The sequence below is a fragment of the Myzus persicae genome, unplaced genomic scaffold (assembly GCF_001856785.1).
Source record: "Myzus persicae strain clone G006 unplaced genomic scaffold, MPER_G0061.0, whole genome shotgun sequence".
NCBI classification, from domain to species: Eukaryota; Metazoa; Arthropoda; class Insecta; order Hemiptera; family Aphididae; genus Myzus; species Myzus persicae.
In genome coordinates, this window is record NW_019103911.1 from 568,401 (window position 1) to 594,923 (window position 26,523).

A 26,523-nucleotide genomic window follows, 5' to 3' on the forward strand; every position below is an offset into this window, starting at 1 on the left:
ATTTAAATCGTGTGCCGTCTTATCATAGCTCGTTGGGCAACGTGTTCTATGATTCTTAAGATTCATTTGCCTGCGGGCGCCCATGCCCCCTTCCCTTTTTTATATATATTTATTTTTTCTTTATTTGGAATAAACAATCTGTACCTATGAGGCACAATGAGTACATGCGATGAGAAATACAACACATACAATTAACTTTAGTACAAAATACTAACCTAAACATATATTTACATGAATACACGGGTTGTGAGAAGCCATCCACTAATGACACTCACTATGGGTATTTATTATTATTATTATTTTTTTTATTGTTTAAATTTGGATGGGGGGATGAGAAGGTCACGACACCAATTGCGTTTTAGACACCTAGGAGTATCGGTAAACTTATTGGACAAAAAGAGAAGGTGGAGTCAGGAGGTATATTGGGCTTGGGGACCAGAATAATGATTGAAAATTTCCAAATCAATGGAAAGTAGGATAGTCTAAGCCTCTAAGGACAGCGTTGAAAATATGTGTGAGGTGAACAATTGCTTTTTTGGGAAGGCATCTGGTAACATCAGCTGTGATAAGATCGAACCCAGGAGATTTGTTAGGGGAGTATTTGTCAATAGTATATTTCACTTCATTTTGGGGTGAAATGTTTGACAGGGGAACACACTGAGAGTGGAACATTAAGAAATTCTTCGACAGTGTTTATATTTTGAGGAAAAATATTATATTTCCCAAGCCCAATAAACCTCCTGAATCCACTTCCTCTTTTCGTCCAATAAGTTTACTGCCTTTCTTTGCTAAAATTCTAGAAATACTTTTATTAAAGCGTATTCTACCAAGCGTTACGTCAAATTCCATTCTTCCTGACTCCCAGTTTGGTTTCCGCAATGCTCACTCAACAATTCATCAAGCCCACAGACTGGTAGACTCAATCTCATTTGCACTAGAAAAAAAATTATACTGTACATGTGACTTTCTAGATATATCTCAGGCTTTTGACAGGGTTTGGCATGACGGGCTCTTAAGCAAACTGAAATAATTTTTACATCCGGTCTTCTTTCTAAACATCAAGTCTTATCTCTCTGACAGATACTTCAGCACTCGTATCGGTGACACTCTCTCATACATGGCCAAAATCTCAGCGGGGGTCCCCCAAGGGGGCATTCTTTCCCTTTGCTCTACAATATATATGCCTCATCCTATCACACCCCACACTCAAGTCGCTGACTATGCTGATGATAAAGTAATTATTTCCACAAGTCCTGATCACATCACAGCTTCTAGCTACCTACAAAATCATCTATCTCTCATAGAAGACTGGTACACTAAATGGAGGTTAAAAATAAATCAAACAAAATCTGTGCATACTACGTTCACTCTTAGACTCTTACCTTGGCCTGCTGTCTCCATCTTTGGCTCCCAAATTCCCAATTATCAAACGGTTAAATACCTCGGTCTAATCTTAGATCCTAGGTTAACTTGGGCTTATCACATAAAATCTAAGGGTCTAAATCTTAATGCTCGTTTTCGTTCGCTCAAAATATTCATCAATAATAACACACACACTAACCTAAATACAAAACTACTCATCTATAAATCCCTAATTAAGCCTGTATGGACATATGGCATCCAGCTATGGGGTAATGCTAAAAAATCTAACCTTAACAAAACCCAAACCTTCCAAAACTTAGCCCACAGGAAACTACTCAATGCACCACCTTAGGTATCGAACAGAACTATCCACTCTAACTAAAAAATGAAAACTGTCCAGGAAGAAGCCAAAGCACATTATAAGCGTTTTCATAACTGTCTGTCCACCAACAGTAATCCACTAATCCGCGATCTCGAAGTCCCGACCATTCCTGGCGATCCTCTTAGGCGTCTAAAACGCAATTGGTGTCGTGACCTTCTCATACCCCCATCCAAATTTAAACAATAAAAAAATTTTAAAAAAATAATAGCATTAAAAAAATAATAATAATAATAAATACCCATAGTGAGTGTCATTAGTGGATGGCTTCTCACAACCCGTGTATTCATGTAAATATATGTTTAGGTAAGTATTTTGTACTAATGTTAATTGTATATGTTGTATCTCTCATCGCATGTACTCATTGTGCCTCATAGGTAGGTATATACAATTTTAGATTTTTATTATTTTTTTTTAAAATTAATGTCGATTAAAAAATTCGTTGGATCAAAAGTCTTGAAAATGTTATTCCACGTTCCTCATACCGCATAGGAGATTAAAAATAATTATAATATTTGTCTCCTGGCTTGAATAAGAAAACCTAACAACGTATACTATACCTGTACACAATGTGTAAATATGCAATTTAGTTTACTTGAGTGTTATTATATTCAGTTCTGACTTTATAAGCATTTGCATTGCGAATATTTTGACTTAAGAGTTTAATTGTTTAATCATAGGAGTCTTACGTGTTAGTGTTGTCGGGATGTTAGCATTTTTAAACATTAGACATCTGATTGAATCGTTTCATGACGCACGGAAGAACATGCCAAAGAAATTGGTAAAATATTTTAATAATAATAATATAGGGTCGAACGATGCATCTATTCGATGTAGGTCGGTACCATAAAATAATGTGATTATTATTTATTCTTATGCTTTAGGAAAGCGTGAGTGAGAAATGTATCAACGCAAGTGTTCAAGTCAATTTAGACCCGGCAGCTGTATCCGGTAGTATTGACATTGAACAGTTTCAAAAAGTGATAGAAATAAATCTGCAATTAGAAAATAGATTGACCGAGTTGGAAGGTAGTTGTTTCATAATAATATGACGGATACCTATCTAATATTAATATTTTCGAATATTAAACAAATATGTATCTAAAATAATCATTATTATGTAGAAATGATTCGACGCGGTGATGAAAAACAAAAGATTCAAGATCTACAAGTAATTTACATATTACCTATCTATAATATTAATCAAAATATATTTTTAGTATTTTTTACTTCGGAATGGATGGAAATACCCATATTATAATTATTATTATCTCCTATTTGCTATTTCGAAATTTAATGATCTTTAGAAATCTCATATTATGAGTATGCCCTACATGACTTCATACGTGGTATACTAAATATTAGAACGATAATTTTATAACGATTTGAAGTGTATTTCATGAAGTATCCATAGTATCTCAATAAATACAAATCATCGATTTACGAGAGCACATTATGGAAAGTGCCAAGGATTGAGTGTAAGAATTTTATATTGACACGATATGTCGTAGACGAAGTTTCAGAAAATAATAAGCATCTCTCACAAATAAACAATCAGTAATGTAGTTCCTAAGAATTTAAAAATTGAAAGTACAAAGCAGTGGTCGGTAAAATTACTAGGACAAAAATATGTAACGAAAATTGTTTTGAGACCAGTTACATAATATGGCACCAAGTCCCAAGTTATAATCTCGATAGGTTGTTTTAAAGATTTATGATTGAAAATAACTGAAACAATAATGATGAGTCATTAAACGCCATAAACATTAACACAGATGAACATTCAAATAATGAATTCTAATAGATTTGTATATTACTCCACGTCGTTGACGACACCGAGTAATCGGACCCAGGTTCGGACTGTAGGCATTGACGGACTTTAATAGCAGCATGCCAGGCGAGCAGCCATTAGGTGCTCGACTTGCGGAACACAGAAGTCACTGGAACTCTGCCATCTGCGAGCTAAGTCCGTCGTACCGGTAACAGCCATCTACTTCGTACGAACTTAATTCCAAAGAATTTTTACGAATGTACAATCTATTAGAGAATTTAAAAATTGAATGTACAAAGTGGAAGTCAGAAAAAAACCTATATAAATTCTAACGGCACATTTTTTGAGACCAAAATTTGTGCCAGTTATAAATTAAAGTTTAAACGGCGTAAGCTGATTATAAAAGACTGATATAGTGGCTTGGTGAGGTGCGGTCGTTCGCTCAATCTGCTGCAACACTCCGAGCGTACGTCATAGGTGCAACTATTGACAAAACACTGGGGGTGCTAAAATTATGCAGAGGACGTAGATCCGTGGGGTTAACCCCCATACCCCCAAACGCCTACCCTACCAAACCTATTTCATAAAAACTAAAAAAAATAAGTAACGATACATTATTGTTTGAAATTGTTCAGTAAATATAAATCATAAATGCAAAATTGGCTTACTTTGGTATAAACATTGTTTAGTTATTTTGTTGTAAATTGTAATTTAAAAATATTATTCGTGGGTACTTGAAACTTAAAATTGGCATATTTTTTATTTTATACACCTAATGACATTTTCGAATTAATTTTTTTAGACAAAAATGAATTTAACCTACTTTAGTACTATTATAGTATAATGCCTATTATTATACAGTAAAAGTACTTCAATCACAATATTACAAAATATACCTACTTAGTGTTATTATAGGCGGTCAGAGACCGTGTTATTTCAGAATCGTATTTCGTATACAATGTATTTATATCATTGAATTCAAATTTAACACCCCATTACAGCGACTCCCTAGACACCTACAGCCCATAATGTACCTACTACAGCAGAGCGTAGTTAAACATTTAAAAACAAATCGCTGACCTCTATTTCAAATACAATTTTCATTTATTTAATTTTTTACTTACCTAACTAATTCTTATTTTTATAAATTGAATAAATAAGAAATTACTTTTGATAAAATCCAAGTTATATCAATTTATAAATAATTAAATATAAATATAATGTAGCAATGATTATTAATAATGCAAATCTCATAAACATTACATTTTATACATTTTACTAAAATTATAGGAATTAAAAATTTAATTGAATTCTTGTTCCGTTAATCAGAATAATTGTCCTATAAAAATAACGGAATTAAATACATACATATATATATATATATATACCATAACACGGCGTACGGGCATACTTTAATAATAATATTTTTAATAATGCATAATATAGCATGTTTATAAAAATAAATACTAACATGATATATAGGTAGGTAAAAATGTACGATTCTTAAGAACATAATATTATAAAATATTTTCTTCATATTGGTATAAAATGACATAAATAAGTTGTAACTATTTTAAGTTTTTAAATTAAAAGTTGAACAGAATTGGGTTGTCCAATGTTTATGTTTATAAACAGCCAATATTGTCAATAATATTTATTATTTTTATTATTTTAAGACATGTTAAGGTTGCAGGCCTTCTTCCTATGTATATTTTTTTATATAACTTACCTGATTTCAAAAAAAAAGGATAACTATAATTAACTTAAAATTTCTTAAAATGTTTTCTATCAATTTATGAAGATGTTATACACATTAGTATACCCTCATGTGTGGTTACATGTGTAACAAAGTCTTGTTTATTTTTTAAGTCTTACAAGTGCATAACATATACCCAGCAAATGTTACATTCAGCAGTAAAGTAACTGTAAGTTACTAGTAAAGCTTCGCTAGCTTAAACATTAGAATGAATTGACCTCTTATACAATTTGAATCTTAGATTATTATCTAGGACATCACATAGGCTTTTTATTATATTTTAATTTTAAACCAGGATATGAGTATTTTAAGATATACAAACAATATACAATTTTAAAATATTCATAACTTACATTAAAATTAAAATATAATAAGAAGTCCATGAGATTCCCTAGATCATAAAAAACTAAACTTAGTTTTTTTTTCACTTTAAATTCTAATATCCCAGACCTAAACGTGATCTGCTAAGCGTACAACTGCAGTCTATGTTACGCACTTGGAAGATGAAGACAATACACGTGGGTACCTATACGGCTATACGTCCTCTAAACTCAATTAAAAATGATCATGGACTTGACCAGGGCTAAATTAATTTATAACCTAAGTAAAGAATTATTTTATTTCGCATTCTGCAGTTGCGTCAACTTGAAGATCTTATGTTATCGAAGTTGACACAATCTGCACACACTCAGACCGAGAGTGAATTGTCCCTATCCGCCGTGCAAGATTTAAACAACAAGGTCGACACCAAATTGTCAAATTACCAACAATCGTTGATGGAAAAAATTGACGACGAATTCAAGACCATCGGTTGTGACGTTAAAAGTATCAAACACTGTTATGGAATGTTGAATACCAGTTTCCACGAGATGGAAAACAAATTGATTTCATTAGAAAGTAATTAGTAATTTTTATCTAAAACACGTATGTCATTATCATATATTATATATTATATATTATGATGTTTGTTTGTATAAAGATAATTCAGAGAAGCCGATGCGCAAATATAATGATATTAAGACTAGGATTGCAGCCCTAGAAAGTATGATATACATTGTCTATGTCATTTTGATGTATACTCATGAATCAATTTTATAGTTCTTACTTAACAATTTTTTTTTTATGTGTACGATATGTATGTGTGCAGGAGATGTAATGAAAAATTCATCACACATTATCGGTTTGAACTTTTCACTGCGTTCGTTGGAGTGGACTAGACCACAATCCTTCGGGTCCCCTGGAATGTTTCCTCCCGATAACCGCTGTTACAACGAACAAGCTTCATTCGCTGCAGCTCCATCATATTATGATATGCCACCAACGGCAAAACCCGGGCCGAGTGGAGCAGTTTTGCCTCCATCGCCACCTGCACCCCCGTCGACTAGTGTATTTTGTCAACCACTGCCACCCGCACCCCCGGCGCCGTTGTCTCAGAATATTCCAAAAAAATCGGATTCAGACAAATCCAGCTCTTCTTCAACAGCGAAAGGTGAACAAGTGTATGGGAGGATCCCAATAACCACTGAGATCCTAAAGTCTGTTGTTCTCAAGCCACCTGGTGAGAGGAAGAGAGTGAGCAAACCCTTTTCAGCGAAAGTTGAGGAAGTGTCTGGGAGGACCCCAATAACCGCGGAGATGTTAAAGTCTGTTGTTCTCAAGCCACCTGGCGAGAAAAAGAGAGTAAGCAAATCCGTGACGATATAATCGCTGCGGTATTGTTGAAAATGTCCGGCGTTGGGAAAGTAGCGTCCCCATCGCCCAGTACCCTTCATTGGGCGCTGCAATAGCCCCACTCTGGTCTTAAGTGATTGGAGTGGTCTGGCCCTCCAGGTTGGGGGTTGGGCGCTGGGTTAACAACCCAGCCTCGTAAAAAAACTTATGTTCAGGAACCAAACAAAAAGCCTCGGAATAGTGGAGATAAGGAAAACAAAAATGGAAACTGGAAATCGGAAATATCTTTGGGTACATGGAACGTTCGCACAGCACTGGAGCGGCACATACAGTGACGCAAGAAATAGGGAGATATAAACTTAAAATCGTGGCTATCCAAGAAATTAGATGGCAAGGAACGGGATCCTTGGACATTAATAATCATACCATTTTCTAAGGAGATTGCGATGATCGACGACAATTTGGTACGGGTTTCATAGTTCATAAGTCAATGGTACCAAACGTAATGGAATTTAAGACATTTAACCCGAGAATATCACTATTAACAATTAAAGCATACTGGTTTAATCTCACAATTATTAGTGTTCATGCCCCTACTGAGGAAAAGACTCAAGAAGAAAAAGACGACTTCTATGATGAATTAACGAACGTAGTATATGGAATACCTAATAACAGAATAGTGGTTATATTAGGAGACCTTAATGCAAAAGTAGGAAAAGAATTAATATTTAAACCAACCATTGGCCACCATAGCTTGCATGAAGTAACTAACAATAATGGCCTCAGCCTAATCGACTTTGCAACGAGCAAAGGCTTAGTGATCAAGAGCACAATGTTTCCCCATAAAAAGGTCAATAAGGGAACATGGAAGTCACCAGATGGGAATCACACAAATCAAATTGACCATGTACTAGTCAATAACAGGTTCAAAAACAGTATTACGGATGTCAAAACGATGCGAGGAGCGGACTGTGACTCTGACCACTATTTGGTTAAGGTAAAAATTAAAGCAAGAGTGAAGAGAAGGGTGGCAACAAGGCCAACCGTAATAGACAGATATGATATAACTAAGTTCACAGATGAAATTTTCTGTAAACGTTTTAAAAGTGAGATACACAAACGCAGCAGTGAATTAAATATAGATAGTATAGACTCAATAAATAATATGTGGAGGAGGGTACAGGAGACAATAAAAGAAACATCAGCTGAAGTCCTGGGAAAACTAAAAAACCGTGGTTCAATGAGAGATATGAGAAAGCCCTAAATCAAAGGAAAAAATGTAGAAACTTGTACCTTAATGACCCTTCCCATGAAGAAAACAAAACAAAGTATAATGAAAGCAGAAAAGAAGCAAGTCGAACCTTTAAGTATGAAAAAAGAGTCTATACGAAAAACATTTTGGAAGAAGCAGAAAAATATCACAATGAACATAATACACGCCAATTATACAAAAAAATTAATACACTAAAGGGAGGTTACAAAAAATATGAAATGTTCCTAGTAAAAGAAGATAAAACATTAATTACTGCACGATCAGATATTGTAGAGAGATGGAAAACGTATTTCGAACATCTTCTTAACTGCAACGATCCCATAGAAACCTTTACTTGGACAAGGACAGAACCCAACCTAAATGAATGTACAATACCGTCAAAACAAGAAATTGAATTACAAATAAGGCGATTGAAGAACTATAAATCACCTGGTGAGGACGGTATACAAGGTGAAATTATGAAAATGCTAGACGAAAATTCATTAACACATATACATAGGTTACTAACCCACATTTGTTAGCAGGAAGTACTACCAGAAGGTTGGAATGTAGCTGTCGTATGTCCAATCCATAAAAAAGGTGACCCACAAATATGTAATAATTACAGAGGAATTGCCTTATTGAATGTAGTCTACAAGATATTGTCCTATTGCATTTTAGATAGGATTAAACCCATTGCGGAAAAGATACTGGGAGATTATCAAGGTGGTTTTAGACCCAACAGATCAATAACAGATCAAATCTTCAGCTTAAGACAGATCATAGAAAAATCATGGGAATTCAATAAAAGCATATGTATACTATTTGTAGATTTCAAAAAAGCATACGATTCTGTCCACCGACATAATCTCATAAACATATTAAAAGAGTTTAAGCTCCCAAACAAACTAATAAAATTAATAGAGGCCACTCTGCAAAATACAGAGATCAAAATAAAGGTGGCATCAGAATTGTCAGAGCCAGCAACGGTTAGGACAGGTCTAAGACAAGGAGATGCGCTATCACCAATATTGTTCAACCTAATATTAGAAAAGGTAATCAGAGCAACAAATTGTAACAATGGAATAGTATTTTGAAACTCGAACATAAATATCTTGGCTTATGCGGATGATATAGCGATATTAGGAGATACTGAAGAAACGGTTAAACAAGTATGCAGGAAACTCATCATGATGGCTAGTAAGGTCGGACTGGAGATAAACGACGAAAAAACAGAGTACATGATTGTAAGTCGACAGGACAGAGAATATCAACAAGGACAATCTATGAATGTAGAAGGGCATGTATTCAAAAGAGTCACACATTTCAAATACTTGGGGCACTTGATAACACAAGATAATAACGATCTGAAGATGGAAGTCAGTGCTAGGATACAAAAAGGCAACAAAAGTTTTTTTGGTCTTGGAAAAGTACTGAGTTCAAAAACATTATCGACAAACATGAAGATACAAATGTACATGACCCTGATACGACCCATAGTACTGTATGCCGCGGAAACATGGCCACTTAGGAAAGCAGAAGAAACCAGACTAAAAGTATTTGAAAGGAGAATCTTTCGGAAAATCTACGGCACATGCTTTGACACAAACACAAGTGAATGGCGTAAACGTCATAATAAAGAACTCGAAGAGCTGTTCCAGAGACCGAACATCGCGAATGAAATCAAGAAAAGAAGACTAACCTGGGCAGGACATGCATGGCGAAGAGTAGGATCCATAGTCAGAACAATAATCGAAGAGAACCCGGTCGGTAAGAGACCCTTAGGAAGACCACGCTTACGCTGGGAAGACTGTGTAAAAAGGGACGTGGAAAACATTGAACCAGAGATACCATGGAGAGTAGTGGCAGAAAATAGAGATAGATGGAGAGAAATTTGTTTGGCAGTATGGTCTCAATGACCGAAAACCAAAAAAAAAAAAAAAAAATTGTTGAAAATTATGTGCCTAATGCATACAAAAAATATGTATGTAATTATTGTTAAAAAAAATTATATAATTCATAGTAGTTGTCAATCATGGTATCATTGTTAACAACATAAAAAACGGGTAATTGTGTGTCACTCTACTATACAGAAGGTTACAATTTACAAATACACCCATGGGTCACTGCAATGGATGGTGTTAAATTTAAATCCGATGATATAATATTATAACATACGAAAAAATAATTCTGAGCGGAAACAGTTTGTCCGAATAGGATACTTTTTATTATTTTTATATTTTTATTATTAATACAATAGTCGATAAGTTGAATAATTATTAAATGTAAATCATCATATTTGAATATAAGAATATATTTTAGTAGTTTTAAGTACCTACCCACGAATAATATTCGAGGCTTGTAGTGCTGATATTGCTTCATGCAGGCAGTTTATAGTTCTATTCGGAGTGATACACCTGCAGAAAATATTGAAGTCGTTAGAAATAGTGTGCACTTAACAAGAGATTATATAACTTGTGAAATATCATTAATCGCTAAAAGAAATAACGAGGCCGACAGTGTAAATCATTGAGTTATACTGTTAGTTCGAACATATATTTTTGATAGTTTGTCGCTGCACTTCACTTGAAAGGTTTTGTCAGTAAGAAAGTTCTTTATAAAGTTAAAAAAATTAACAATACAGATGATGTTTATCGATGTTTATGATTGACAATATTTTTAGAATACTAGGACGCTATGTGTTGCCCTACAGCACATGTTTTGCTTCCAGAGTTGAACGTATTTCCTCTTGGGTGTCATGTAGTGTATTATAAGTACTTCTGTGTCTTCGAAAACCGTTCTGTCGTTTGTCCAAAATGTTGTGTTTTTCAAGGAATCATCTGAGTCTGGAATCTATAGTTTCTTCCGATATCTTTGCTATGGTATTCAGGAGCGATATAGCCGATATAGGTCTAATAAATTTGGGCATTGGAATAATTATGGAGTGTTTCCAATTTGAGTCCGGATGACCATATTTTGTTGAATAGTTTAATAATTAAATTTAAGGATAACATATGGAGATTGTGAATAAATTTGTACGGTATTCCATCTGGTCCTGAGACGACACATTGTTTTTATTAAGTGGATACAAATGTTATTTGCCTAAACCCATGGACACTTAAATATTCGATAATTTTATTTGTATTGGGATCTGTGACTAATAATTAATTTCCCTAAGGTATGTCAAGATTAAAAATATAAAGGTATATTATTTAGCTAATAATATTATGTGTTCTATTTTTTTAGAAACAAGTTTCAGGTAAAACATTTTTAATGTGCTCAAATGAATTGCACTGATTGTAAATCGTACAGTAAATCGATTTATTTTCGTTATCTCTTGATTATTATAATAATAAATTCAATTGCAATAAATTGTTTATTTGAAATTCAATAGGTACTTGTGTAACTGTGTAAGAACCAAAAATATCAATCTACAAAATCAATGAATAAATAATTTTTTGTACAACTCGGCGTCTGGGCCCCATGTTTGCCTTATTTAATGTCTGGGTAGGTTTTTTCTTTAAGACAATTTCATTAATACTACTATGTATTTTACACATACAACATACCTACAATCGAAGAATTAATACAAACCATTAGGGTTAATATAAAAATAATATAGTCTGAATAAATATCTAATACAATCGCTTAAAGTTTCAACTTTTGAGACTAGGTGGCTACTAAAAAATTGGTGTAAATGGCAATCACTCAAAAATATTTAAAATGCATATAAAAAAAACATTTAGTAATAATGCGATCTCATAATATTCATACTTATGGCTCGTACTGCAGTAAACGAGTTTAAAATATTAAAAACTAATACTAAATCTATAATTAAATAAGTTTTTTTTAAATGAATAGAATTATGTCTACATCCATTTTGTAAATCGAAGGGGTAATTTTGAAAAAAATGATATTTAACGGGTGTAACTCATGGATCACTCGTAAAAAAATATAAAAAGGTTTGAATTACCCAAAGATAGGTCATTTTGGACATACTGTACATCTGGTTTCATGTTTGGCCCAAAACTCCTTTGTCAAATTATTTTAAGTTATATCTAAGGTTGAGAACTTTTAGTAGGTATACTAATTTTATTATAATAAATCGAAATTTGAAATCCGTAAACCACAACGGTTTTGTCAGTTACTATATCGTGTTATCACATAACAATGTAAACATTGCCGTTTAGGCAAATGGCGGACTGACTTCAAAATTCTGAACAGTGCTGGGGGATAGTCGGCTATCTAGTGGTTTATATATGTCTATGTGTAAAAGTTAGCAGTATTAGTGTGACCACAAAACATAATTGTACATTTTCGTGATGTATATGGGTACACCTGTTTTCCAACAAATTAACAGATTTTTGAGTTTTCACAATAGAGTATATCCTTAATATAATGTCTATGGTTCTCACCAAGTGTCTCTTCTGGTTATTCTGTGACCTTCTTAAATCGTGGACCAGCATTGAGCAAAGAAGGTAGAGCTCCAAATTGGGGAAAACAGTGTTTCCTTTATAATAAAACTGAACTATGGGAAATTGAATATATAATACACTAAGTTCCTGTTACAACGAATACAACGATAAATCCCATTATAACGAAAGTCATAGAAGGCCAATACCGAAAAGCTATTAAAACAATGTTAAATGAATCTCAATGTAATGAAATGATTGATTTTTAAAAATCCCGATACAACGAACTATTTTTACAGGTTAAAATATTTGCATTATATATAATATTATAATTTTTAATGATTGATTAATAGATTTCTACAGAGAGATTTTGTACTCCTTCAAAACTTCCTAATAATTGGAATAAGTTTTTTAATATATCTCTGGTGCTAAAGTCAGTCCAAATGAAAATTTACAAAAACAATATCTTTCTAACGGAGCGTTAAAAGTTGATAAAATCCTTTTTGGCATCTAATCTAGTAATCTACTAAAAATAGTTACATCTGATATTGGATGCTTTGGGTCCTTCTTCCTTCATATATTTTGTTCGAACGCAGACCGTTTGACCACCGGTTCGCGCCCACCAACCCGACCACCAGCTGCGCCGTGGGCGTCGAGCCTTTGTTTGAAGCCGACTTGGTTTTGCGCGCTTCGGTCGTATGACGACGACGCCGGGCCAGCTTCGGTTATGTTGTTGCCGTGTTTTTTGTTATTTTCTAACCGTCGGCACGATGCCTCCTCCATGTCGCCGTGCTCGACTGGTGTGTATACGGTATCGCATTCACGTTTGCGACGTGTGTAGTTTTTCGCCATTTTCGCCGTCAGTACTCAGTACTACAAGTACAAACGTTGTGTGCTGCCGCTACCTTCCGCGTGCCGCCGTTACGTTCGTGTGCTGCAGCTATACATTGCGTGCCGCCGTTGAGTCGTGTGCCGCCGCTGAGTACAGTGTGTCGCCACCACGTGTGCGAAGAATGGGTTTTTCCGTTGTCGCCGCCATTCAAATAATTGTGTGTTGCCGTTGAGATAATTTCGTGCCGCCAGCTGTGTGTCGTCGACCGTCGTTAACCATTCCACGTTGGGATTGCAGTCGACCAGGAGGACCTTTCATTTCATCAGCAGATCAGGTCAAATTCTACCATTCATGTCTTTGTAACTTTGAATACCTGTATTTAATCATATTATTATATTGGAGCCCTCTTTTGTAACTATTATATATGTGTGATTAATGTATCATAATATATTGATTTTCCTTCTTTTTGGCGTTCAATACGCCGCTAATGATATATAGCATTATATTTTTTGTGCATTATTTCACCGGTGGGTCATCTTTTGTCCTTTGTACCTATTAATATGTACACCGCATTCGATACAGTCAACCGCCTAAGTCGTAGGAGCATATCGGAGTTTAAACAATATTTGTTGACATTATTGCAGGGTAACGCAGTAACGCTCCTAGAGTTGGTCTACTGAGCTATTTCATATTTATAAACCAGCATTTTCTTGATGTTCATTTTTTTTTTGATTTCTTCAAATCAATTTTGCTACTGCCGCTTGATACTATGCTGGACTTAGATTTTTTAGCAAAATGGTTGGATTTATGAATTTTCATACATTTTTCGATATTTCTGCAGTTACTTTCTAGATGATGAAATTGTTCCTCCATTTTAGCCATTCAACATGCGAATCGTGGATTTTAAGTTCACTGGGCGCTTCATTTAAATTACCCATTATTATTTAATTGATCCATACTGTTTTTAATTCTTTATAACACGCTGACGAATGCGTCAAGAGGTGTTTTTATTATAACTTTTTATTATTATTTATTTTGAATATAACGCATGAGTACATGTGATATGAGCCTCACGAACAACACATCATGATTAACAATCTATATAAATTATGTATTATAAAAATACGTGTTACCTATAAATTGATAACACAATTCAATTAGGTCATAGAACCTAATTATAGACCTGATAATAGTACAGAACAATATAGAAGCGATACTTGGAAAATGTAACCCCAAGAGAAAAAAAAAAATTTATCCTAATTCCTAAGATCTCACGATCGAATAACATGGTAGCTTAGAGTTTCAATTAATTGGCAGGAAGCATAGAGAAAGAACTTATTTTTCGTCTTAAATCGTGTAAATTCACATTACAAATTAATGAATACCGATGTAGCTGGGTTTGCAATTCTAATTGTTATCGTTAGGTATCAGCACGAAAGCACATTATTGGAGGAACTTCTTTTATGAAAATCTGTACCAACACGTACTACTGGGGTTGAAATATTTATTCTAATAATTCTTTTCCAGAAGAGGATAAAATACCATAGGACAACTGCGTTGATATAATCCATACCGATGGTGGAAAGGCTAAGAGTGGTATAAATAATGGAGCTGTAAAATGTATTAAAAATATTGCCAAAAACTGTCCTAATCACTGTATGGTACATGGACAGGCGCTCGCTACAAAAAAGTTATCTACTAGTTTAAAAAAAGCTCTTGATGAGGGCGTAAAAATCATAAACTTCATAAAATCTTGGCCTCTTCAAAATCCTGTGTGATGGCATGGGAACAGTACACACTTCTCTTCTCTTACATATTGAGGTTAGGTGGTTATCTTGAGGAAAGGTACTTACTAGTATTTTTTAGTTAAGAGATGAGGTGTGTGACTTTTTTTGGAACATAATTTTGAATTAAAAGATTTAAAGATCGATTCCCTGATCAAATTTGACAACTTAAAATTGTCTAGTTAAGCGACATTTTTACAAAAAGCGAAGAGCTTAATACCATCCTTCAGGGCAGACCGCAGACACTTAAATATATTAACTGCTTACGAACAAATCATGCTTTTAAGAAAAAGTTAGATGATAATAAAAAAAAGGTTTAAAAACGCTGTCGTAGGGTTTGAATTATTAGACTCTAAAACTTTGTACCGTAGAGTAATCTGATAGAATTTTGGCAACGAGTATCCCTGTTAGTTACGAAATTTTAAAAAGGAAACAATCCATTGACCGGGGACACAACTGCTATTTTAATTATTCTAAGTTTTTTATATGTGGTATTATCAGTTTCAGACGCCTTTCTGTATTGTATATGTTATTGTGAATTCAATATTGTAATATTGTTATTTTACATTTTTCAAATAATTTATAATATTGATATGAAATGTTGAATTTATAACGTATACCCACCTCTTCCCCGGAGACCGTTTTCAAGGCCATAGTCACTCGATTTTGCACAGTATCTAAGGCCTGATAATAATCGACTATCATGGCTAACCTAACCTATGGTTATAATATAAGCAAGGAATACAAATTATAAGCGACAGCATCAATATGCTATCAAAATACTATTGTTCACTTAGTTCACTGAAATCAGAGGTGTGACACTGTGTGAATTGGTCGAATCGGGTGATTGCGGCCTTGAACACCGTCATGGCATACGTGAAATAGGGAATGGTAAACAAGCCGACAAGCAGCGTACCCCGCCTTTGTAGTACCTAGTAAACATTTCCTGAATACGGGTTCATTTTCTAGGTTCAGACTCCAGATCACGGTCTTAGAAGATAAGGTCGGGAAACTTTCCTATTTAACAACGTTAATCAATTCGGTCGCTTAGAGAGGACATTTTAGTTGAATTTTTTGCCGCTATTTTATTGGGTGACTCGATCTGAACTTAATTAAGGTTATGTATAAAATTAAAAATATTTTAGCGGTAAACAAAAATCAAAATTAAAATATCACAATAAATTATATTATGGTAATTAAAATTTAAAAAAAAACAGAAATATTATGTGCAGAGTAATTCACCAAGCATGCTCACCCCCAATTTTTCATTTAATAATGAAATCAAAAACTACCCGTATGAGTTTTGATACTGATAGGTACTTCAAAAAAAAATTTCAGAAAAATTATATACCGTATAATTTAAGGTGTAAAATGAGTGTTCTCATTTGAAAAATAGAAGTTTCTATCTCCACAAAACACTCCTTAAGTAGTATAAGATATTTCAAGAATTACTAGAAATTACAAATTGTTATCTATATATACCAAAATATTATATTATACAAAAGCCTGTCAAGTTTTTAAGACATCATTTATACCTCATCAAGAATATCCACAGCAAATTCAAGCAGCTTTAGTTAATCCGAAAACCCTCGGACGATTTATACATCCAAATATAACTTTTTACTATTTTATCAAAAATATTGTAATTCACCTTATGTTTTTGATTTGATTTTAGAAGAGATATTGAGTGAAAAAAAATTAAGTTTCTCATGCTCTACACAGTCACAGATATAATTTCTTTTGTAGTTATACATTACATACGTATGAGAATGAGACAGTTTTTCCAACAAGTAAATCATAAAAATAAAAAATTGAATCGCAATAAAAAAAAAATTGCAGTTATATTCTACATAGGTAGTACATAGAAGGTACTCAACTTAAACTGTAAATATGTCTGAAAATGCTAAAATTATAAAATATTTTTATATGGTTAATTATTAAAGTAGATCATTATCATCAATTTATTTATTAATTTGTTAACTTACTTATAGTAAATTATTAATTGATGTCTTGGTGACCAGGTTTTTTTTTTTAATTTGTAACATTTTTGCCACTACTCAATGAGCAATGGTAAGAAGTTGGTAAATAGTAAAATTCAGAAAGTTGGAACAGAGGCGCTATGAAAATAGCGGATTAAATAAGTTCTGAAATTTCCTTTGTACACAATGATGAGTAAAGAGTCCCGACCTTATCTTCAGACTATAGGTGAACAAGAACCCGATCATCCAGAGAATTTTATTTAATCTGTGATAGAACAATGTAGAAGTGACCACAGATATATAAAAATACTAGATAGCCGACTTGGAAATGATTTTGAAGCCCACAAAATGGCCGAAATTCTCTTATCTAAGAGGTAAAATTTTACATTTTCACAACACTGATATAGGATATCAATGTTATCAATTTATTATTTATCATATTATGAATATCAGGCTTTTTAAGTTCATGGTTCTTATAACTTTATAATTTTTGAAACACTATTTCCTAATGTAATCTACATTGTTCAAAATAAGATATAATGAAGTAAATATATTTTAATATTTTTAAAATCTAAGTGAGTGAAATGTTTACTGCATACCCTGCTATATTTTGTAGGAACAAATCCTTTTATTTGTACAGCATCTATCCACTTTTTTGTTATTTCTTTATTTAATAAAGGAAAATTAAAAATCAAAAGATAATGTACCAATATATTTTATTTAAACAATTTTCAAAATGATACTTACGAAAAAAATGGATACCACAATTTGCAACTCTTTTACTGTTGCACTGCCAAACACAGCAAATATAACCCATTTTGTTAAAAGAATAAACTACTTAATATGGCACATTACAATAAAAATCTAAAATTTATTAATTTATTTAAAAGAGCTAATCATTGTGCATCATCTTTTAAAAGATTGGTATGATAATACAAATTTGTATAATACATCAATCTATAAATATATATCCTTAATAAGTTAGATATTATAATTATAACTATAATTATTTATTTAAGTCATGGCAGTTGGCGGTCTTGCATAATTGATTTATTCTCATAGGTTATAGCATTTGTATTTTGTCGTGGGTAACTTAACTAAAAATTTACTTATCAAAATCATTCTTAATAAAACCAAATTGAATTTTACTCAGATCAACCGAATTCAAGCATGTGTGTATTGGATAAGCTTGAAACTTTTATTTAACATGTTTATCTACATTGTACTTCTCATTTGTTACAATAAATAATATTGTTATTGCCATTATCAATTAATTAAAATAATAATAGAATTTAAGATTATAATTATATTTATAATTTTAATCTAAATGTGTACTTTGTATTATCAATATATTTTTAATAGTTTTGTTTCCCGCCATAACATTTTACGGTTTATCATTTTATCATAATACATATTTTGTAAACATTCACCTCTTAGATAAGAGAACCTCGGCCATTTTGTAGGCTTCATAATTTTTACTTTGTAGGAATAGAGAGTCGTCTATGTAGTATTTTTATATATCTGTGGTCACTTCTACATTGTTCTATCACAGATTAAATAAAATTCTCTGGATTTGTCAGGAATGATACCATATTATATTCTTCTACTTAATTTAAACCTACCTCAATTATGTAACGGTACACGTTTAGTCATAAAAAAAATGACCGAAAATATTCTCGAAGCAACAATTTTGACGGGAAAATTTAAAGCAGATATCGTCCTGTTCCACTTATTCCCCCGATAGTGTCAGAATCTCCAATACCGTTTAAAAGGCTCCAATTTCCGATTTGTTTAGCTTTTGCGATAACCATCAATAAATCTCAAGGCCAAACAATGTCTATTTGCGATTTGGATTTGGAAAACACATGTTTCTCACATGGACAGCTGTATGTTGCCTGCTCACGTGTAGGAAAACTATCAAATTTCTTCATGTTAGCGAAAGACAGGTTAACCAGGAATGTTATACACAAAGTAGTACTTAGATAATTTAATTAGTTTTAATAATTTAAAATTTAAAAAATAACAGGTAGTTCGACGTCAATGTTATCTACCACATTTAAAACAGTTTATTTTTATTTGTTTTTAATGTATATAGTATATTTTGTAAGTAAGTCACTGATTACAAAAAGTAATTTAATATAAGATGAATAAAATGTAAATTCAGAAAGTATATTTATGTTGGTTTGTGCTTAATTTCAACATTTCGATACTTTACCTATTACCTACTTTTAAATTTTGGCGAAACGTTTTATTTTCAATCCCATATGAATGAATCTATTTTAAATTTTTTTAGAAAATATTAATTTGATTGTACCAAAGAATCAGTAAAAAATTGATTCAATGTATTATAATTACTGAGCCACAGCAACGTGTGGCTGGGTCAGCTAGTTAAATATAGAAGTATTAACATTTATTTTAAATTTTAATTTTTTAGGTGGGTTTTTTTTCCATGGGCTTTTTTCCGTGATTCATTTTATACATGTATTTATTTATTAAAAAAAAACAAAATATGCAAATATTTATAAGTACATGAAATGTATAAAAAAAAACTACAATTGGATTATAATTAGGCATAAATGCAGTTTAGGTACCCAATCAATTCTTTGAAAATTATCTTCTTTTAAATGTGTGTTTATACTTGCTTAATTTGATGGTACTTTCAAGTTAAGGTCAAAAACCTTCTAAAAGTTTGAGCGACATTATTGGAAGTATCATCAAATTAAGCATGAAAAACACACATTTGGAAAAAAAATGTTCAGTCAGCTACAAATTGCGTAGGCCATATTGATACATAGAAATAAAATATAATTAATAATTAATAATTACAAATGTTTTAATGTTGCTAATTATTTATTTTTCTTAACTTTTTAGCTAAAACGTTACTTAAAGTTGTAACAGATTTTTCATATCTCTTAATTTTTTCCTTTTCTTCTTTCAATTCTGTTTCTAAAACAACTTCCCAAGGTGTAGAGTATGATAAATGTTCTGGTGTCTGAGAAGATGAGTCTGAAGTATTTTTTAAAGATAAGCCTAAAAAAGATAACGATACAAATTAATAAAATATTTATAAAAGTAAAGATTTGACTGAATTTTCAAAGTATTTTATTTAAGAAAAAACTAGAAGTAGGTACTAACAACAGCCTTAATGCCTTATTATTACTTATTATTGAATTAACTTACTTGTACCAGTGTATGAAATAGGGCTTGAGTATGCCGTTGGTGTCGAAAGATCATGTGTTTCACTCTCTGATACTCTTTTAGCAAGAATTTCATCTAAAATTATTTAGAATTAAATTATTTAGTAAAGGGTATCTATTTTTGTGAAAACCCAGCCAGTGAACTATCTACAGTATAAATATCTTCAGTAATAATATTCAATTGAAGACCTAGGTACATCTAAATAATATCTCACCATTGAATAATGTAGGAACAGCAAAATCTGTCAACCTGTTTTTTTTATTGACATTAAGGAACATTTTGTCCTCAAAGTGTTCACTACAAATTCTAAAATTCTGAACAAATGCATTTTTGTCGATACATTCAGGCAGACATAGCTCAATCCACTTGGACCGTCTAAAGAATAAAATAAAATAGACGTAGCCATGTATGTTATGTTGAAATTAATATTATTAACAATTAAATTAAATTGTATACAATATAATATGCCTTATATTTACCTTTCTGTATTTTTTGGCATGGTAAAATAACTAATACCAACAGAGGTCCTTGACTTATTGTTGCAGTATTTCACTGCGCAAGACGAGCCATGACCTTTTTTTGTATCCATAATAATAAGAATATCAAATCGGGAATACACAAAAAACACAATCAACAAAATTGTAGTAGAATAAGAGAGTTTTTAATGATTTGAACTTAAAAACAGTTAAAACTCGCTTGTTACCACGAAAAAACAATACAAAAACAAAATGTTATCATGAGAAATACTTGATAACATACAGCATAATATATTACCAACTCACTAAAACATAACAAATTTAGTTTTTCTATCATTGGCACGCTGATTTGAGAAGTTCAAAGATTTGTTTACATTTTCACAATTTCGAGAGTGCACTATCTGGTTTATTAAATATTTCAGTTACACTTAAATCATGCCTTGAACGTGCCTTGAATCCACAACTATCACTTTTTTCTGCGATATTTGTCATAGGTACTAATAATTATACAATTCAACCATTTTTTTATTTTAGTATGAATAAATTAGTCTTAATTGTATTCATGCTAACTAATTACCACTAAATAACATTTAGTGTAAGTATACTTAAAAAGTGCTCATAACTCACTGTAGGGCAGAAGACTTGTAGCTCTAAAAAATCACAATATATGCACTAAAATGTAAAAAAAAAAAATTAAAAATATGCGTTTTAAAATTACTATGCATATTATAATGCATTAAAAAATAAGATTATTTGTATTAATATATTTTATTTAAATTTTGATGTCTGCGACCGACGTCCCCCATATTGATAATACCTTATGCAGTGAACAATATCTGTACATAAATAAAATTATTAACCGGAAAATAAATCTAATCGCCGCTAATCGGCAATCCTCAAGACGTGTTTCTTATAAAAACATGTGTATGGGAACAATTAACAACTATATTAATATGATCAAAATTTACAATAATTTAAAATTCAACATTGTTTTGGTTGTATTTTAAAAATTTTCATTAAATAAGAACGGTAAAAATATTGATAAAATGATAAATTATTGAAAATATGCAACTTAACTCAGGGCCGGCGGCAATGGGGGTATGGTGGGTCGTCACACCCCCTCTGTTGAATTTTTTTGTAACTATCAGTCGGCAATTTCGGGGAGCCGTTGTCCGTTGGAAATTATACTTTTTGAAAAAAAAAAATGTATATTTAATGCCTTAATGGTACAGGAACGGGTCCCGGCAGTTGAGAATTTACCGATTTAGAAATCTAAATACTGCCGACTGATATTGTCGGCTAAGGAGGAAGGATCCGTATTATAATTTATAATACTATAATATATATTTATTTTTGTACGTTGTACAACGTTAAGTCCGTCGGCATATCATTGCCATCGCTAATCGGCATTCGGCAATCCCTATCTCAAGTACCCGTATATTATAATCTATTTTGTTAAATAATATGATGTACCTACTGCTATCTGCCGTCTGCTAAATTAAAAAAAAAAAAATTTATTATTTACTTAATTTTTTGAGTTATTGACAAACACTGATTGATTTATATTCGTACACGACTTATTTTTTAGATCTTAAAATAGTTCCGACAGCCTTGTATCTTTACATCTGTATGAAATACAAGTAAAAAATATTTTAACTTTGCATAAAATGGTTTAAAATGTTTTAGTTCTATATTTTGTTTTTGTTTTAACTATTTTACTACATCTTAACACAGAAAAACCAGGAATTTTTATACTTCACGTATTTTTTTTTTAGAAATTTTGAGTCGGCATAAATTAAATTTGAGTCGGCAATACTTGATCTCACAGCCCCCCCGACAAAATTGTGGAACGCCAGCTCCGAGTCTTAACTTATAAAATCGAAGAAATATGCACTAAAACCAAAAAAAATACTCGAAATATGCATTTATATGCAAAATAAAATTTCAAAACTATCTTTATTTCAGCATGAAACGTAGTTGTTTCTTACTATGTTATTTCTATGATCGTGCAAAACAAACATGCAAATGCAACAAGTCATCTCCCCTCCCCATAAGTAATACTTAAAGTCTTTAAGTTTAAGATATGTTTATTGAATTAACATATGGAAAAAATGGTTACAACATCATTCCGAGCCTCCATAATAATGTAAGACTACGGATCAGCTGTTTGATTGTCGCTTTCATTATGCTCTACGATTACGCCATAGTATAAGAAATAATATTTATATAATTATACTACTGCAGTGGCGGCTTTGGGTTCCTGTTGGCTGTTGGTGGGAGACGGGGGTACGACTTTAATATGATATCCCTAGTCAACGGAATAACAAATTAAACATATTATATTATTACTATTAAGCTTTGTCGCTTTGATTATATTTGTCAACGTATTAATACATCTATAATATGTCATAACTCATAAGGTACCTAAACTGTCGTTTACTATTATACTAGTTACTATAGTCACGATTAAAGATATACTATATATCTTTTATATACTAGTTACTATATATCTTTAATCGTGCTATAGTATAGACCAGGGGTGGCGAACCTATGGCACGCGTGCCAGAAGTGGCACGTTGACCAAATTTCAGTGGCACGCATCACATTAACATATGAAATAAAAATTTGCAAATAAATGTGTACCTAATAAAATATGTGTATTTATTGCATGCTTTTTATTTTCATCTTACCTAGTAAAATTCATTTTTTTTTTTGGCACGCGAGCATATTTCAAAATACTGGATTTTAAGTTTTAGCACTTGACTACAAAAAGGTTCGCCGCCTCTGGTATAGACTATAGAATACAGACATATTGATAGTGAAATTATATTATATTATTATGTTAAAAAATACTTATCGTCAATAACGGCCCACAACAACGCACGCATAAGTAGTTAATTTAATAAATTACCTACTATACTCATTGCTAATAGATATTTATTATCTATGGCTAATGGCTATACATACTAACATTTTCCGTACGGACGGCATTGCGGGTCTTTCAAAACGAGTAGGTAATATAAAAGATGATAGGTCAAATGTACCCGAACGCTCACAATTTTACGACTTCACTTTGCTTATAGTGTAGGTCACGATTAAAGATGGTCTATAGACTTCGTGGGGTAGGTACAGTGTACAGACTTATATCGGAGAGCTCGTATGAAGATATGTTTTGCCTAAACACTGCATGTGTTTGCATCTGCACTCATACGCTCCTAGTATCTGAGAGAAAAAATTCAATGTCGGACACAAAAAAATGAATTATAAGTTTTATAAATTATAATAATATATTAATCAAAAACTGGAGTTTATTGAAAATTCTTTTTCATTAAAAATATAAGTGTAAAATGTATTTTCTTATTTTTTTAGATTAAAGTAAGGGTATCGCCCCGTCTAAGCCACGAACGCCAAGACCAGGAGTCCATAAACTACGCAAGGACATTATATAACATGGTAGGCGCAAGCGTCACTTAAAGATCCAAATCACAACTATCAACGAAAATAAGGTAGAACCAATGAAATACTAGTAATTTAAATTTGGAGAATTAATTTCTAGTATTTTATTGGTTCCACCTTAATCCGGGTTGATAGTGAAGTTTTGGCGATAGTTGTGAATGTTGTGATTTTGCTAGTGAAGTAGCTCTACCATTTGTATTATGTCTAACTTGGAATTCACCATTTATCTGTACGGTCGTTGTCGGTGTTCAAGTTCTTAAGATCCTCAAAAAACTACAGTAAGTATGAATAGTATGAAAGATCTAGGAATTCAAAATGTCGACAAGTGGCGATATGTTCTCGGTACCCATATAGAGTGGTGTGTAGGATAAATTCCATTTAGATTTATTCATCACCCAACGAAATTTAAATCAAATACTAACTATCTCGTTTTCCCGCAATATTGATTTGAATCGCAATCGGACGTCGATGTTTTATTAAAACAACACAGAAATCGAGTAAGACATTTATACAATGAGTTATGAAATTATGTCAGATAAATATTAAAATCATTTAGTCTAATTAAAAAAAAATAATTGTATGAAATATTTGCGGCAGGCTACCAGTTACTGGATACTGGCCTAGACAATAAAATTACTTGTGCAAATATCACTATGAACTTCAATGCATTATCGGGCTTATTATAAATTGTCTAGTGATAAGAACTTCAGTCTGTTGATAGTATATATAATCAAATAACATTAATTTTAAATTTCTTTTATTAAATAAATAATTTATACTCCATACTCCTGCCAGTATAGGTTGGTAGTTAGATTGTAGCCAGCTAGTTAATGGGAAATAGTTACAATTAAATCATTTTTTACCAGCTATTTTAATGAAGAAGACCTACAATCTGTCTATATCTATCCATATATACATATATAAATAAATCCCTATTTCCCTTAGTCGAGGCATCACGCTCATCACTTATCGTTTAATACAGATCCATTTATAATATAAAATATTTAATTTATAATTTCTTAGTTCACATTTCATAGTCGACTTAATCGGAATATTTATGAAAAAATTTAACAGTCCGTTTTTTGGTAAGTGTTTGTTTGTTGTTAATTTAAGCAATCAAGCTTAAAATTTTAAACAAACTTAAGTCACAGAATTCGCACTGCTACCAGTCAAAGATATACAAGAGCAAATGAAACACATAATTTGACGGACAGAAAGATCAAGTTGCAAGGTGCGTCACCGCAGCACCCACGGGATGAAAAAATGGATTTTTCGCAGTGAAAATGAAGTTCCACATTCCAAATTCGTGGTGACGAATGGTTACGACTTGGTTACCAAACAGTGGTATATTTTACTGTAGAAAATTCTGACATTGGGGTGCCAGGGTAACGTATCTCAATTATCTCTACATAAAATATGTGTTTTAATAAAGTATTATTAATAACATGCTAGAAAAATTTATTTTAGAAATATGTATTTATACAGTTTAATAAACATTTGTTCAATAACATGATAAGTAAATATACTCAATGAATAAATTTTGTTTACGTATAGAGCAACACTTTATGTTATATGTACCTAGATTATAAATAATGCATTTGACATTACTAATGCATATAAATTATAAAAAAAATTCATTTTTCCCAGTTTTAAGTAGGTATTTTCGTGAATTTCGGAACTATAGGATATTCCACCCTGGGAATTTACAGGAGTGTCAAGACTCAAGGTAATTTTAAAATGTTTCCCTTTCATTTCACCGAATAATAAACAAAACAGGTCACTCAAAGTATAAGTACGAAAATAGTTTCTAAGTAGAGAGCTAAATTAAAAAAATTGTATAATTAATTTATATTAAATAAGTAATACGGTAGGTATATCGAACTTATTTTTGGCAAACCCATGGCATATATTATTTTATTTATTATTATTTTTCTATATGCTGGCAGTGAGTCCAATATAATTCACAGAAGTATGTATATTTAACCTAAGGTATTATTATAACCCATTATTATTAGTTATATTAAATATTTTATAAATCATTATTATTTGTTGTTAGTGAATTATAAGTCAATATCGCATAGGTACTCTAAAAGGGTGTGAATAGGTTCATGACATATTATTTATAATAATAATCATTATATTATATTATGTTTCAATATCTAATGATATCAAAATTTAAACTTCAAAAACTACGT

At 31.9% G+C, this 26,523-nt stretch overlaps 3 protein-coding genes across 3 annotated transcripts; 2 read left to right on the top strand and 1 right to left on the bottom strand.

Annotated features, from left to right (window-relative positions):
* Nucleotides 1-1,747: 1,747 nt before the first annotated feature.
* On the top strand, nucleotides 1,748-6,972 carry LOC111036215 (formin-like protein 2). The gene is made up of 7 exons (XM_022318162.1): nucleotides 1,748-1,880; nucleotides 2,401-2,582; nucleotides 2,626-2,770; nucleotides 2,866-2,912; nucleotides 5,967-6,165; nucleotides 6,248-6,310; nucleotides 6,416-6,972. Exons 1-7 carry the CDS (start codon nucleotides 1,748-1,750, stop codon nucleotides 6,970-6,972), a joined length of 1,326 nt encoding a protein of 441 aa, XP_022173854.1.
* A 472-nt stretch (nucleotides 6,973-7,444) lies between these two features.
* On the top strand, nucleotides 7,445-8,203 carry LOC111036216 (craniofacial development protein 2-like). Its single transcript, XM_022318163.1, has one exon. It carries the CDS (start codon nucleotides 7,445-7,447, stop codon nucleotides 8,201-8,203), a length of 759 nt encoding a protein of 252 aa, XP_022173855.1.
* An 11,809-nt stretch (nucleotides 8,204-20,012) lies between these two features.
* On the bottom strand, nucleotides 20,013-21,121 carry LOC111036229. The gene is made up of 4 exons (XM_022318192.1): nucleotides 20,876-21,121; nucleotides 20,611-20,771; nucleotides 20,379-20,471; nucleotides 20,013-20,228 (listed from the first exon to the last, which is right to left on the bottom strand). Exons 1-4 carry the CDS (start codon nucleotides 20,983-20,985, stop codon nucleotides 20,041-20,043), a joined length of 552 nt encoding a protein of 183 aa, XP_022173884.1. The 5' UTR covers nucleotides 20,986-21,121; the 3' UTR covers nucleotides 20,013-20,040.
* Nucleotides 21,122-26,523: the final 5,402 nt, after the last annotated feature.

Excerpts from the sequence above, each read along its gene's own strand:
- LOC111036215 (XM_022318162.1), top strand. The coding sequence starts at position 1,748 with ATGAAAACTGTCCAGGAAGAAGCCAAAGCACATTATAAGCGTTTTCAT. Across the intron at positions 2,771-2,865 it reads TAGATTGACCGAGTTGGAAG|AAATGATTCGACGCGGTGAT; the intron begins GTAGTTGTTTCA and ends ATTATTATGTAG. Across the intron at positions 2,913-5,966 it reads AAAAGATTCAAGATCTACAA|AGTGAATTGTCCCTATCCGC; the intron begins GTAATTTACATA and ends ACTCAGACCGAG.
- LOC111036229 (XM_022318192.1), bottom strand. The coding sequence starts at position 20,985 with ATGGATACAAAAAAAGGTCATGGCTCGTCTTGCGCAGTGAAATACTGC. Across the intron at positions 20,472-20,610 it reads TGTTCCTACATTATTCAATG|ATGAAATTCTTGCTAAAAGA; the intron begins GTGAGATATTAT and ends AAATAATTTTAG. Across the intron at positions 20,229-20,378 it reads TATTTCATACACTGGTACAA|GCTTATCTTTAAAAAATACT; the intron begins GTAAGTTAATTC and ends TATCTTTTTTAG.
- LOC111036216 (XM_022318163.1), top strand. The coding sequence starts at position 7,445 with ATGGAATTTAAGACATTTAACCCGAGAATATCACTATTAACAATTAAA.